The following is a 14,368-nucleotide window of genomic DNA, read 5'->3' as shown; positions in this document are numbered from 1 at the left end:
GAGGGGGAGGCAGAGGTGGAGGGGGGGGGTGCAAGGTTGAAACATGGGGAACAGGAGGGAGGTGGGGGGCGTGGGTGGGGGTGGAAGATTGGGAGTTGGAGTAGTTGAGCGTGGGTGGGGGCTGGGGGTTGGTGTGATGGGGTTTGTGTGGTGGGGTTGGGGGTGTGGTGGGTGGGGATGGGGGATGCGTAGGTGGCAAAATCTCAAATGGCTGTTCTACCTTTTGGGCTCTCAGGCGTGCCGCCTCGCATCCTCACACCGCCATCCCTCCGCTGACCCGCACTGTCATCTCCCAGCCTGACCCTTCCCGCCCTCCACCCGTCACCTCCCTCATCTCCCTCCCCTGCCCTCCCCTCCCCTCCCCTTCAGATCCGCACCTTCGGGCTGTGCATGATGGGCCTGGACGTCCGCCAGGTGTGTGTGTGTGTGTGTGTGTGTGTGTGTGTGTGTGTGTGTGTGTGAAAAGTGTGAAAAGTGTGTGTATGTGGCTGGGGATAAGCTGTGAGCGCAGCGCCCAGCGCACTTGTTGTTCATTCCTCGTAACCCTTCCGTCCCTGCCCTCCCCAGCCCCCCGCTACGGTGCCTGGCTACGCCTTCACTTCTTAACTAATCGTGAATGTGACCCCCTACTCCACTCCTCCACTCCTGCTGCAGGAGTCCACCCGCCACACGGAGGTGATGGACGCGGTGACCACCTACCTGGGGCTGGGCAGCTACGCCTCCTGGGACGAGCCCAAGAGACTGGCCTTCCTGCTGGGAGAGCTGCAGGTGGGGGCGGAGAGGCGCGGGGTGGGGGGCTGGGGGCGTGGGGGGTTTGGGGGCGTGTGTGTGTGTGTGTGTTTTGGTTTGGGCGTGGGTGGGTTGGGCGCTCTTGTCGTGTTGGCAGCACGGGCCTGTGCTGCTGCTTCCTTCACTACAATCCCTCATACAATCCACCTTACACCTACTCCTTTGTACCATCTTTGCAATCTGGCTACTCCCCCCTTGTACGGCTTTTCCGAACATCCTTGCAACCCGCCGCCCCCCACTCTCCCCACTCTCCACGACCCCCTGCTGCTGCTGCAGGGCAAGCGGCCTCTGATGCCGCCCGGCATGGACATGAGCCCGGAGGTGAAGGAGGTGGTGCGCACGCTGCGCATACTCAGCGAGCTGCCGGGAGACAGGTGAGGAGGCGGGAGGGGGAGGGAGGGAGGGGATGGTGGGGAGGGGGTGTGGAATGGAGAGAAGGTGGTGGGGGTGGGGGGTGGGGGTGGGGGTGGGGGTGGGTGGAGAGGAGGTGGAGGGGACATAAACGGCGGGGATAGGATGGGGTTCATGTGCGCGCGTGCACATGTGCTAGAGAGAGCACAAGGAAACACAACAACAAAACTGTGCATGTGGTATGCGACTGTGTGCATATGTGTATAAATTATGTGTGTGTCATACCGGAACCGTGTCGCGCTCAATCCGTCAGCCCGTCCTCTACACACACGCCTGCTCCCCCTTCCCTCCCTCCTCCCTCCTCTACCCACCCACCCACCCCCCCAGCCTGGGCGCCTACATCATCTCCATGGCCAAGACCGCCAGCGATGTGCTGGCAGTGGTGCTGCTGCAGCGCGAGACGGGTGAGGCAGAGGCGGCGTGCGGGTGTATGCGCGTAACTCTCTATGTGGATTGGGGTGTGTGCATTCGTTTCTGTGCGGGCGTTCACGGCATTTGATGGTGCCCGCCTACTTCCCTCCCTCCCTCGCCTGTCCCATTGAGTGCCGCTCCGTTGTCATCAACCTCGCTCTCCTCGCTCTTTTGCATTGGGTTCGGGCTGGTATCTACAACCCCCACCTCCTCTACCTCTACCACTTCCTTAACTAGTCATGAATGTAACCCCCCCTTCCCCCCGCCTCTCTCTCCCTCCCCCCTCTGCAGGCGTGCGCCCCGCGCTGCGTGTGGTGCCGCTGTTTGAGACGCTGGACGACCTGCATAACGCGCCCGGCACCATGACCACCCTGCTGGGCAACGACTGGTACCGCGGCCACATCAACGGCGTGCAAGAGTGCATGATCGGTGAGGGGAGGGCCAGGCGGGGGGCGGGAGGAGGAGGAGGGGGAGGAGGGGGGGGTTGTAAATACCGGCCCAAGCTACCCCAGCCAAACGAAACTGGCGAGTGCAGGGAAGGAGGGGGATCGCCAATCAAGGCAATCATGAATCAACATCAACGCGGTTGCGCCCAAGCATTTTCCCTCCCCATCGATAACGCGCCTGTTGTACCCATGTGCCTGGCCACAACTCCGCTTCTGCTTGATCAATCATCCTTGTAACCCTTCTGCTTTACTAACTATGAATGTAACCCCCCTCCACACACTCGCTCAGGCTACAGCGACAGCGGCAAGGACGCGGGCCGCCTTGCCGCCGCCTGGGCGCTGTACGAGACGCAGGAGAAGCTGGTGGAGGTGGCGGCGGGCTGCGGGGTGAGTGGGGGGCTGGAGGGGGGGGGCGGTTGTAAAAGGGGGGGGGGAGGAGGTGACGTGTGCATGTCTGCTTGGGCGGTAGGGGCAGGAGTAAGGCTAGGGATGCGGAGGGAAGGCAGCGGGTGGGCGGGGCCCTGACGATGCCCGTGGGGCCCGGGCACAGACCCACCTCGCAGCGTCCTTGAAACATTGCCTTCTCATAACCAGTCATGCCTGTAACCCCTCTTTCTCCCTCCAAGATTGCTTACCGTCTACCATTTTCTAGCTAATACCCCCCTCTCCTTCTGAATGCTCCCCCTCCTTCCCCAGGTCCGCCTGGTGCTGTTCCACGGCCGCGGCGGCACCGTGGGCCGCGGCGGCGGCCCCACCCACATGGCCATCCGCAGCCAGCCGTCAGGCACCATCAACGTGAGGGGCGTGGAGGAGAGGCGGGGAGAGGGGAGGAGGGGGCGTGTGGTTATCATGAGGAGCAAACGCAGCGTGGGGTGTTGTGGGGTTTCAGGTGGACCGGCGCATGTGGGCGGAGGCCTTTCCTGCTTAAATGCAACCTGACTTTTTGTGAGCCTCGTCACACACTAACCTTGCAACCCCCCAACCCCTACACCCCCCTCCCCTCCCCCAACCGCAGGGCCACCTGCGTGTGACTGTGCAGGGCGAGATCATTGAGCAGCAGTTCGGCGAGAAGGAGGTGTGCTTCAGGACACTGGACCTGTACACCAGGTGTGTGCGATCAATCACGGAGTGGGATTACGGGCACGTGGATTACGGGGTGCGGTCACAGATCGGGATCACGGAGTGTGATCGCGGAATGTGATACAGGTGTGCGATCACGGTGTGCGCTGATTTCAGTGCTCCTTGTGACTCTGTGTCAGCCCGCACTCTAGCTGCGGCTCTCCCCCGTCGCTCTCAAGTCTCAACCCCGCCCTCACCCGCAATGACACCCCGCGCTCCCCCGCCACCCCTCCCTACCCGTCGCAGTGCGGTGCTGGAGGCGGCGCTGGACCCCCCTCCCGCCCCCGCGCAGGTGCGTGGCCTGACGTGCGCATCTCTCGTTCTCCCTTCCACGTTTCCCAGACCGGCAACTCGGCAAGCCCTGCCTCAACACACTACCGCGCTACATTTCTAGTAGTTGCCGCGTCGAACATCATTGCCCAGCTCTGCCGTTACCGCGCAGGCCGTCTAGGCCGACTGCTATCATCCAACGACTTAGCAAAGCAACACATGGGAGTCACAGGCACAAGCACCCGTAGAACGACGCCATAACAAAAGCACTCACTCACGACTAACGCACATTCACGAACCCACAGGAGTGGCGCGACCTGATGAGCCTGCTGGCCACCGAGAGCTGCGACATGTATCGCTCGGTGGTGTACCGCACCCCCGAGTTTTATGACTACTTCATGCAGTCCACGGCCGCCAGGTGCGGCAGGGTGCGCGTGGCAGGGCGGTAGGGCGTGGGTGTGGGTGCGGATGTGCAGCAGGGAGGGGGAGGGGGGTCAGTCGCCGGCGCCGCTGCCGCTGCCGCTGCCTGTATCCCAGCGCGTGTATCAGCCCCTCTCAACAGCGGGGCTTCCGCGCTGGCGGACACGTTCCTACCCACAACTCCCCGTGCGTTCTCTAGCCAGTTGGCGCCCTCTCTCTCTCGCTCCCTTCCTACGTCTCAGTCCCTGTCCCTCAACTTCCACGCTTTCCCCACACCCTGCTTGCGACATCATCATGGCATCACGACATCTCCTTGCAGCGAGCCCCCTGCCCTCCTCACCCTGCGATGCTCCTCTCCTCCTGGCTACGCCTTCACTTCTTTAATAATCATGAATGTAACCCGCCCTCCTTCTCCTTCCTGCTCGCAGCGAGCTGGGCCGCCTCAACATCGGCTCCCGCCCCAGCAGCCGCAAGAGCGGCGGCATTGAGACGCTGCGCGCCATCCCCTGGATCTTCGCCTGGACTCAGCAGCGCCTGCACCTGCCCGTGTGGCTGGGCATCGGCGAGGCGCTGGAGGCGGCCATCGACAAGGGTGAGCGGGGAGAGGGGGGGAGAGGGAGGGGGAGAGGGAAGGAGGGGAGGGAGGGGAGGGAGGTGGAGAGGGGAAGGAGGGCGAGGTGGGGGAGAAGGGAACACCTCTATAGGTGCTTGCAGCGACTGGACGCCCAAAGCTGCTCCTGCGTTGTCGCCGCTCGTGCGTCCCTTCTCAACCTGCGGCCGCGCATGCCTCACCAACGGCCTTGGCATTGACTCCTCCCCTCCCCTTCCCCCACCCCTCCCCCCCACCCCCACCCCTCCCCCCCACCTACACACGCCCCAGGCTACGGCCCCGTGCTCCAGGACATGTACGCCAACTGGCCCTTCTTCACCTCCACCCTGGACCTGGTGGAGATGGTGCTGGCCAAGGCCGACAGCAGGTGGGCTGGAAGGGAGGGGTGGGGTTGCAAGGATGTTTGGTAAAGCGGTACAGGATGCACTGAAGACTGCACATGAGCGGCCGTCCGGGCGGCCGCGCTCCAGCTCGTTGTCCCTCCGCGAAGCTGACAGTACCCAGTTTTAGCTAGTGAAATGTGGGCGCATGTGGCGCGTACCGTAATGCTGGAGACACTCGGTACCGCAAGTGAAACTGTGTTCGTCGCGCCGTCGAGGGGGAGGGGGCGGTGATTATGAAGAACAAAAGAAGACACGTGGGGGATTGTGAGGAGTGGAGGCGAGCGCACAGCAGTTCAAGCTGTCGTGATGTGGGCGTCTCTTGTGTCTTGTGGTCGCCTTCACTTGCATGCGCCACACCCTCTCACCTGCCACACCCTCTCCCCCGCGCCCGCCTCCCCCCCCTCTCCAGGCTGTCGGCCTTCTACGAGCGCACGCTGGTGGACAGCTCGCTGGCGCCACTGGGGCAGCGCCTGCGCGAGCTGTGAGTGCGCGCCTGCATGTAGTGGGCGTGTGTGTGTGTATGTATGTGTGTGTGTGTATGTCTGTGTGTGTATGTCTGTGTGTGTGTATGTGTGTGTGTGTGTGTGTGTGTGTGTGTGTGTGTGTGTGTGTGTGTGTGTGTGTGTGTGTGTGTGTGTGTGTGTGTGTGTGTGTGTGTGTGTAGTGGGCTGGTGACGCTGGGTCGAACATGTACATGGTCAGCGCTTGCCAACGCCTTTTGTTACGCTTTGCAGCAAACACCAAAATGCGCCCAATTCACACCCCTCCTCTCCTCCCTCCTCCCTCCTCCCTCCCCCCTCCTCCCTCCTCCCTCCTCCCTCTGCCCGCCCGCAGGCTGGCCAAGACGCAGCAGAACATTCTGATTGTGGTGCGCAAGTCGGTGCTGCTGGAGGGCAACACGCCCAGCCAGATGTCCACGCCCAACCTGGACGAGAAGATCCGCCTGCGCTCGCCCTACGTGGCGCCGCTCAACGTGCTGCAGGTGGGGAGAAGCGGGGAGGGGGGGAGGCGGTAGCAGGCGGGGGCTGGAAAGGAAGGGCAGGAACAAGACGCAGGAAACATGTGTATGTGTGCATGTGTGTGTGTGTGTGTGCCGCTGCCGTCTCGCTGCTCCTGCGTCTCCAACCCTGCTTCTCACGCGTCCACCCACACCCACACCTGCTTTCTGCGCAGGCGCTGTCGTTGCAAGGGCTGCGCAAGTTCCGCGACGGCGGTGACACGGGTGGGTCACTACGGGTGACACGGCGTGTTGCCTAGTTGCTCACGACGATGCTCATTCTCATCCTGATACCGTGCCTGTCCCCTGCCTCAACCTGCTGTCTTGCCCGCGGTCCCTTGTTGCCGCTGCCCTCACTTGCGCAGCACCCACAGATGCGAAAAGAAGTACCTCCCACACCCCTTGTTTTACCTATCTTTCCTGACATACATGCACATACACACACCGCCCCCCCTCCACCGCCTGGCCACCGCCCCCCCCCCCCCCCACTACCACTTCCTTAACTAATCATGAATGTAAACCCCCCCCCCCCCCCCCACACACACACACACGCACACACAGAGTACAACCCCAGCGACCCCGAGATCATCGACCTGCTCAGCCGCGACCCGCACAAGAAGGGCGAGGGCGCGCAGCACCCCTTCGTCAGCGCCATGGACGACTGCCTCATGATCACCATCAAGGGCATCGCCGCGGGTGGGTGGGGGAGGAGAGAGAGGAGCTGGGAGAGGGAGAGGGAGAGAGAGGGAGGGCTGGGACTGGGACTGTGTGGGGGAGGTGGTGGGGCTGTGTGGGTGTGGGTGGGTGGGGTGTGCTGTGTGTGTGGGGGGGGGGGCTTCGTGTGGGGGGATGGGCTGTGCGTGAGGGGTGGGCCTGTGTGTGAGGGGTGCGGCGTTTCGGGGGTGCGCCCATACCTCGGAACTCACCCCTCGTCTTGCGTTGTTGTGGTGCGCAGGCATGCAGAACACGGGGTAAAGCGGCGGCGGCGGCAGTCGTGGCGGCGGCGGCCGCCGCACAGGCTGCTGCGGCGGCGGTGGCGGCGGTGACGGCTGCGCTGTTGGGCCTGGCGTGGCGTACGGCTTGAGCCGCGGGCTGGGTGCGGACCTGTGTGGAGCTGCACCATGCGGCCATGGCGAAACGCGTTTACTGGTGATGGATAAGATCGTTTTGCTCGCGTTTGCTGCGTCGCTGGAAGAGCAGGACGCGCGTCATGTGCATGGTCGCAGTGTTTGGCAGCGAAGAATGCGGTAGGGGTGAATAACTTCCAATAGAGAGATTTGTGTTTGCTGTCTGAGTGTTTTGGAATCTGGAGGCGTTGTGCAAGTGCCGCAGGGATTGCCGCGGAAGCCTGGGCCGTCATCACACACTCCTGTGTGTTAGGTCAGCACAACAGAGAATGGGTCGTGCCTGTGTGTACTTACTGTGTGTCCAGATGCTGGTGAGATCTACCTATCCCTTCGTACGCACCGAGTTGCCTGTCGGGCTGTCGGTGCTAGGGCGTGAATACGGGGCGCTTCAGGTTGGATTTGGATGGAATGCTTGCTTGTAGGGAGGGAGGTTCCGGAATATCATTCGGGGAATGGGTTTGGAATATCATTCGGTGAGTACACATGATGAGTAAAGGAGCATGGCTTTGAGGCGAGCGGGGTGGCGTGCCTGCAGTGTGTGTTCATGCATTCGGGTGGGGCCTCTGGTGCGATAGCAAGACCGCGTGGACTGCGGTTATGTGCATGAACTGGAAATGCTGTGTTCCTTAGAAGGCTCATGGTTGCCTGTCCGTCTGATGGGGAGGGCCAGAAGCACTCGCTGGCAGGGTTGGATATTATCTGGACGGGCCCCGGGCTGGCGAACAGAGGCGAACCAGGGGAGGCCCTGGTGGCAAACGAAGTGGCAATTCCGTCATTCCGCACACCATCAATGCCACGCCGGGCTCTTTGTCATGCTTGTAGTTGGGCTTGCCAGAGGAATGTGCCTGCTAACAGGGGGGGGGTAGTTTCGACTGGAAAAGGCCCCATGTTCTAAAACGAAAGAGCTTGACGAGAGGACTCCAAATCCACTTTCAGAGTTTCAATCAGGGTAGTAATTGCAAAGTTATGGGCCCTCAAAGTTCAGGGTCGGTCGTCGGGGCTGGGGGTCCCCAAGGTTTCGTCACGCAGATGTGGGTGGGACTGCCAGGTTTCGTCTCTGCGCCCTAAACGCCCCTCTAAACGCTCCGCCCATTAGCACAAGCACTAGCACACATTAGCATGCACATACTAAAGCATTTGCAGAACGTTTGGTCTCTGGAAAGCGGCCGCATGTCCGTCCACATCGGCATCGTAGTAGCGTAGAGCCCCACTCGAGCGTCTCTCACTGGTGTCATGGAGACTATGCGAACTGATGCTATCGTGTAACGGCCAAGGCTTCGTGTGGGTCATGGCGACAAGGCTGCCGCCGGCCATCGAGCGTGACAAGAATCCCGGGATTCTTCACATGATCCCGGTAGAAAGTCGACCAATCTCTTCCGGCACACAATCCCAAACACCATATGTACAGCGCACTTGTAAGCTTAAGCGCACGCCCCGGTAGTCTGACAGAAGGGTCGGTGGTCGCCCAGGGACACATGGACATGTGTGGCATGGCTGCCAGTCAAGTTGTGCCTCCAGCTGAACCGGAGGTATACAATTGTAGAGCTCGCCGAGAGCAGTCGATTGACACCAAACTGGCTTAAAACCAAAGGGTTTTGAGGGGGTTTTGAGGGGTTGCACGGTGGTGGGGGTCGGTCGGTCGGTCCGGAGGGGGGGTCGGGAGGTTTTGGGACATGGGGTCTGGAGGTTTAGTTCGTACCCCCCCCCCCCCCCTGCTGCTAACATACAGCTTGGTTTCGGTACCGCCGGTGCACACGTAAAGCGCTTATGGGTACAGGGCTTTCAGGGGAGGGGGGGGAGGGACCGGTGATAGTTTGGCGGGGGAGGGGGGACCAGCATGGGGGTCTAGTAAAAGTTCAGACCAGGGACACGGCCCCTCTTCATAATCGTGGTGCAGCCCGCGGTAAACTTGCTGTTGCTCATATTTATACTTGCTTTATATACCTCATCCAATTTAAAGGAAAAATGCAGGCACTTGGGCAATCGCGACAGTTGCAAGCGTCCCCGGGGCGACACAGGCACTTGGCGCTTCGCCGTGGGATTCCCCGTAGGCATGTAACCGCTGGTTCCTCAGGCAACAGCACGCAGCCTGCCTCCGCGCTCCAGTCTACAGAGGCCCGCTTGCTGGAGGAGGTGCTCGGCGAACTTCGCACGCTGAATGGCCGGGTGTCAAAGCTGAACAAGTCGGTAAGCTATCAAGCACTTTCAAGGGGTCCTGAAGGCGAACGAAACTGTTCAGGGCCAGGGCATGCATTGGCGAGCGACCGACACTGCATCCTTTCCCACTGTGGCATTGACTGTACGCAGGTCCAGCGCCTTGAAACGCGCGTCGGCGATCTGTATGAGTTCACCTCCCTGCCTATCATCGGGTGAGTGCCCACCAGAAGTGCCCGAAGCGGCGGGTTGGGGTGTCGCTTATCTGCACGACGGCCTCGCTTTTGTCAGGGAGCCAGGGGTTCCGGGCAAGACGCATTGGCAGCAGCACTGCACGCTCGTGTGGGTGGTGTGTGGGGGAGGAGTAAGCGCAAGGGCACAACAGGCGCCGTGGGGGCACTCTGTCACCCTCACTCATCCACACTCCGCCCTCGTCCTCAGGGCTCACTTCACAACGGATTTCGCCGAGTCCACTGAGATACGCTGTGCCGCCAACCTGGTCGACCACATACTCAGTGAGCCGCCGCTGGTGATGAAGGGAGCCGGGGAGGGGAGGGGCGGGGCAGGAGGGGCACGGTTGCGGGCGGGGCTAGGGGTGCGGATCAGGTGCGGATGGGGCGTTGCCGAGGGCCGGATGTCGAGGGGGGAGTATAAGGGGCGTGTGTCCAGGGGCGGGTAGAGAGGGGTATAAGGTGTGATGGGGGGCGGTGCGATGACGAGGAGCGGGGCTGGGCGCCTGGGGTGCGGAGGGAGCTGCGGCGGGCGGGATGCCGGGCAGCGCAAATGGAACAAGGGGGCGCGGATGGGACCAGGGGGCGTGGCGGCCTGTGGTTTCCTGCATGTGCACTGCTAGGCCGGAACGGGTGTCGAGGGTGCAGCTGCAGTACGGCGCAATTACCAGCCATTCCCTCCCCTCCCCGCCTCCTCCCCCTCCCCCCCCAGGCCTGGCTCTGAACCTGGACCTGCCGGCTCTCAAGCAGCGGTCGGTGCTGATCTCCATCCTGGAGGACTACGTGCTCAAGGACGTGAGTGGAGGCGTGGGGGTTTGGAAGGGTTACATTTATGATTATATAGAAGTGATGGAGGGAGGCAGGGAGGGAAGCTGATGCACGCTCTTGCCACAGTGTTGCGACCGCACTACCCGAATCTGCTGCCCCTACTGCGGATGTGACCTCCGCCCCAACACCAACCCTGGACCTCCCCTGGCGCCTCTTTGCTGCCCACAGCGTGCGGGCCTGCGCGCCGCCGTCAAGTCGCTGATCGACGAGGCGTGTGACGAAGCGGGCGTGTGCATGGTGGCACTGCCCAGCAGCTTCGCGGTGAGAGCCGCAGCCGGGGGGGGGGGAGCGTGGGTTGGGGGGGAGTCGTGGTGGTTGGGGTGGGGGTTAGCCGTCCATGCCAGACGTGCAGCGTTGGTTTGGACAGCTACCTACGGCTGGGCAAAGTACGATGGGACCAAACGACATGACACGGGACACGTGGGGCAGCCGCGTGGGGGAGCTGGTGTGCGGCTTGATGCGCCGGGGGCCACGGCCGGCGGCTGACGTGTCCCCCGAAACGCACGTGTCGACATGCGCCAGCGCACGTGCGTGTCGGCTCCCTATACCGTACAGGCACGCACCAACCCACCCCCCCACACCCACACCCGCACCCCCACTTCCCCGCCACAGAGCTGCTCCTGGGACGACATCCGCTCCTGCCTGACGGAGCTGCAGCTGGGGTACAGCAGGTGGGCTGGTAGGGTTGGTTGGTTGGTTGGGTGGTTGGTTGGGCGGGTGCGGGGGCTCCAGCCCAGTCCTGGACGTCCATCCCTCCTTCCCAGCCTCGAATAGGACCTCGTGCACGGCTTTCTCTCCGGTCGTGGCCTCATTGCCCAGCCACCGCCCGCCCTCCGCCTCTTCCCAACCGCACCATTTCATTGGCCAATCATGAATGCAACCCCCTCCCATCTCGTCCCGCAGCAGCGGCAAGGACGATGACCGCATCAACAACCTGCTGCGGCTGGTGGACGCGCTGGAGACCGGCATGCCGCCCAAGCCGCTGCCGGGGTTCATTGAGGCAAGGGGGCAGGGCATGGCAGGGGGGCAGGGGGCAGGGGCCGGGGCAGGGGCAGAGGCAGGGAGCAGGGGGCAGGGGCTGCGGGCTGCGAGGAGCCGTCCCTCGCCAGTCCATGTCATCTCCCAAGCAGATGCCCTCGCAAACCTCGCCGAGGCCGTCGCTCGGCGGGGCATGGTCGCGTGGTACGACAGCTCTAGCACCCTATTGCCCTCGCAATCGCGATCACACTCGCGCTTGCATTGCGATCCAAGCGCCACTTCCACCGCCAGCACTCGCACTCCATTTGCAAGCGCCCCCAAACAATCACACACGGCAACACACGCACGCAGATGGCCACGGCCATGGCCGGCGGCTTCTGCTCCTCCCGCATCACTCTGGACTGCCGCGGGCGCATTGACGTGCGGGACACATACATCGAGTTCCACATCGGCGCCTTCAAGGCGCCCACGGACGGTGAGGGGCGGGTGGGAGGGGCGGGTGGGAGGAGCGGGTGGGAGGGGCGGGTGGGAGGAGCGGGTGGGAAGGGCGGGTGGGAGGGGCGGGTGGGAGGGGCGGGTGGGAGGCTGTGCTGGCGGAGGTGCGGAAGGGCGCAAGGTGTGGTGGTGATGGGGTACCGCACGGTCTGGAGGTTGTGGGCGCAGCCGCGTGTCCTCCGCCCGCTGACACGTTTGCATACCGGCAATCCTCTGCCCCAGCCCACTACCGCCTTCTTCAAAGTTGTCATCATCGGCCGCCTCCTATAACTATCATCGCTTGCAACTGTCGCCTCTGCCTGTGATCCTCTACTTTGGCTTGGCCTGGTTTAGTCTGGGCTGGTATCTACCCCCCCCCCCCCGCACGCCCCATGCTGCAGGCCTGCCCGAGACGTGCAGGGCGCTCAAGCGGGCGGCGGCGCTGTTCGTGTGGGCCTACCGCGTCCTGGAGCCGCACATCCACACACACACCGCCGGCAGCACCGAGCGCGACGTGGAGGCCATTGGTGGGGGCGGCGGGGGGGGGGCTACAGTACCAATTGGCTAAGGAAATGGTAGAAGGCAGACACGGGGGGGAGGGGTTGTGTTTGCCGTTCCCAGTAAGAGATACCAAGGCGTAGGACACGACATGTTGGTAGTCCCAGGGGGCAGGGGGAGCTGTCGTGATCTGACCGGGGCGGGGTGGCTGGGGCGGAGTAGGCTGGATTGCTGTTCCCCTCTGGGTGTGGCGAAAACAACTTCCCCCACCGCGGTCGTCTTAGAAGTCGTGCCTGCAACCCCCTCCTCACCGTCCCCCTCTCCCCCTCCCCTGGTTTAGTTTGGGCTGGTATCTGCAACCTCCCTCCCCCCCTCCCTCCCCTCCCTCCCTTCCCCCTCCCTCCCCCCCCACACACCCCCAGGCTACGCCTTCATGGTGGGCAAGGTGGCGCCCCAGGACGCGCTGCTCAAGCTGTACGACGACTTCACGGTGGACATGGCGGGGCGCAGGATGCCGGGAGAGATCGCCTACAGGTGGGTGTGGGTGGGGCGGGCGGTGTGTGTGTGTGTGTGTGTGTGTGTGTGTGTGTGTGCGTGTTGGGGGCGGGCAGCCGCGGTGTGTGTGTGTGTGTGTGTGTGTGTGTGTGTGTGTGTGTGTGTGTGTGTGTGTGTGTGTGTGTGTGTGTGTGTGTGTGTGTGTGTGTGTGTGTGTGTGTGTGTGTGTGTGTGTGTGTGTGTGTGTGTGTGTGTGTGTGTGTGTGTGTGTGCAGCCGCGGTGGTGGTGGAAGGGGGGTTACATTCATGACTAGTTACGGAAGTGGGGTGGGGGTGGAGGTTCAGAGAGTATGGGTTTGTACATGTGAGAGAGCACCAGGATGCAAACGAGCAGGGCCCGGATGTGTGGGTGTGCGGTGTGTATCGGACAGCATGTCTGTGTTTGCGTGGTGCCAAGATCGTGTTCGGGGATACGGATGGGTATGGGGATAGCTGGCTAGTGCTGTGGCAGCTGGGTGCCTTCCTAGCGCCCGACCATGTGCCGCAATGGGTGCCGCCACGTGTGCCGCCACGTGTGCCGCAGGTACTTCTCGGTGCGCCCCACCGGGCTGCACGAGCACTACGCCAAGTCGTGAGTGGGTCGCGACATCTGCGGCAGCTGCGTACTGGGTGGGTAAGAGAAGAGAGAGAAGGACAGAGACAGAGAGAGTGTCCGAGGTGAAATGGGAAAGCAGTGCCGGCCGCCGCAAGTGGGTTGTGTGGGTGGGTGCTGGCAAGCAGACACACTAAGGGCGCGCTGTGTGGGCGCTTGGCAGCAGCAGAGGTGTGTGTTGGCAGGGTGACGCGATTGCCTTTCAGCGGCCTGGGCAGGGTAGGGCAGGGCAGGGCAGGAGCAGCGGTGGAACCAGAGAGCGTGTGCGCGGCATGCCTTGCGTACCTAACCAGGGGAGATCCCCATCGGGAGCTCCCCTGGGCTGAACATCTTTTGGACCGGGCAGTCTCGAGCCCGGTATCGAACTGCATTTATTTCGCCGCGGTTTATGACGCAGCGAGTCTACAATAATGAGGCTGTTTCGTCCGAAGGAACAATAAGAGTTGGTGACGCCTGTCTAGCAGTGGATGGGGGTGGCAATGGGCTGGCGATGGGCTGTGTATGGGTTGGGGCGTGGGATGGGACATGCGGAGGGGCGCACGGTAATCTCACGGGTTCTGCTCCTGATTACGTGTGCATTCTTGCAGGGTCGACGATTGTAGTCAGCAGTATTGGTACGTGAATTGAATGCAGGCACTGATATTTGACGTAGGAGTTAAACATGCGTTGACTGGGCTGAGCAAGGACCCAGCGTGTGAGCACCCTTGGGTGTGAGCTTCGCCCAGGATTTCGATGGACTTTTGGGATTGCGGCTGCGGACGGAGATTGAGTTTCAGCAGTATGGCGGCAAAGAGAGGAATAAAGGTGTGTCATGGTAATAATCTTGTTAGAGTTAGTCTTCTGGGGAGTTGCAGTGGCAGGGCTGCGGGGGTATGCCGAGCGCGCTGTCACTCGGATAGCTGAGAGTCGGCACCACTACTGTAATAAATCAAGCAGCTAGCAAAGCTGTTGCTAACTTGCAGCTTACTCATTGCTGGGAGCCTTTCAACGGGTCTCAGGCGTAGTCAGGAAAGCCGGGGGCTTGCCCCCCATGAGCGCTTCGGGTTCGTGCCATGGGCCGGGTCGCCACATTCATT

At 62.4% G+C, this 14,368-nt stretch overlaps 2 protein-coding genes across 2 annotated transcripts in view; both read left to right on the top strand.

Moving 5' to 3' along the window:
• CHLRE_16g673852v5 (uncharacterized protein) overlaps window positions 1–8,261 on the top strand; it is a 14,746-nt gene extending 6,485 nt beyond the window's left edge. Inside the window, exons 14-30 of the mRNA XM_043071226.1 lie at window positions 370–414; window positions 655–768; window positions 1,066–1,163; window positions 1,528–1,604; window positions 1,903–2,040; window positions 2,347–2,444; window positions 2,754–2,852; window positions 3,073–3,164; window positions 3,423–3,468; window positions 3,752–3,864; window positions 4,295–4,458; window positions 4,747–4,843; window positions 5,269–5,340; window positions 5,694–5,841; window positions 6,033–6,081; window positions 6,418–6,552; window positions 6,812–8,261. Coding sequence (XP_042916141.1) covers window positions 370–414; window positions 655–768; window positions 1,066–1,163; window positions 1,528–1,604; window positions 1,903–2,040; window positions 2,347–2,444; window positions 2,754–2,852; window positions 3,073–3,164; window positions 3,423–3,468; window positions 3,752–3,864; window positions 4,295–4,458; window positions 4,747–4,843; window positions 5,269–5,340; window positions 5,694–5,841; window positions 6,033–6,081; window positions 6,418–6,552; window positions 6,812–6,831 — 1,605 coding nt within the window. The 3' untranslated portion in view covers window positions 6,832–8,261. The remainder of the gene's footprint in view (window positions 1–369; window positions 415–654; window positions 769–1,065; window positions 1,164–1,527; window positions 1,605–1,902; window positions 2,041–2,346; window positions 2,445–2,753; window positions 2,853–3,072; window positions 3,165–3,422; window positions 3,469–3,751; window positions 3,865–4,294; window positions 4,459–4,746; window positions 4,844–5,268; window positions 5,341–5,693; window positions 5,842–6,032; window positions 6,082–6,417; window positions 6,553–6,811) is intronic.
• A 601-nt stretch (window positions 8,262–8,862) lies between these two features.
• CHLRE_16g673850v5 (uncharacterized protein) lies at window positions 8,863–14,233 on the top strand. The gene is made up of 11 exons (XM_043071225.1): window positions 8,863–9,170; window positions 9,291–9,352; window positions 9,579–9,652; window positions 10,080–10,162; window positions 10,364–10,456; window positions 10,808–10,866; window positions 11,099–11,195; window positions 11,525–11,648; window positions 12,049–12,174; window positions 12,568–12,679; window positions 13,224–14,233. Exons 1-11 carry the CDS (start codon window positions 8,949–8,951, stop codon window positions 13,273–13,275), a joined length of 1,104 nt encoding a protein of 367 aa, XP_042916140.1. The 5' UTR covers window positions 8,863–8,948; the 3' UTR covers window positions 13,276–14,233.
• Window positions 14,234–14,368: the final 135 nt, after the last annotated feature.

The sequence above is a fragment of the Chlamydomonas reinhardtii genome, chromosome 16 (assembly GCF_000002595.2).
Source record: "Chlamydomonas reinhardtii strain CC-503 cw92 mt+ chromosome 16, whole genome shotgun sequence".
Lineage (NCBI taxonomy): Eukaryota > Viridiplantae > Chlorophyta > Chlorophyceae > Chlamydomonadales > Chlamydomonadaceae > Chlamydomonas > Chlamydomonas reinhardtii.
Note: the sequence above shows the minus strand (reverse complement) of the source record. Positions and strands in the feature narration are given on the sequence as shown.

Coding starts and splice junctions, on each gene's coding strand:
- CHLRE_16g673850v5 (XM_043071225.1), top strand. CDS start 8,949: ATGCAGGCACTTGGGCAATCGCGACAGTTGCAAGCGTCCCCGGGGCGA. Junction 9,653..10,079: donor CCTGGTCGACCACATACTCA/GTGAGCCGCCGC, acceptor CTCCCCCCCCAG/GCCTGGCTCTGAACCTGGAC. Junction 12,680..13,223: donor CCGGGAGAGATCGCCTACAG/GTGGGTGTGGGT, acceptor CGTGTGCCGCAG/GTACTTCTCGGTGCGCCCCA.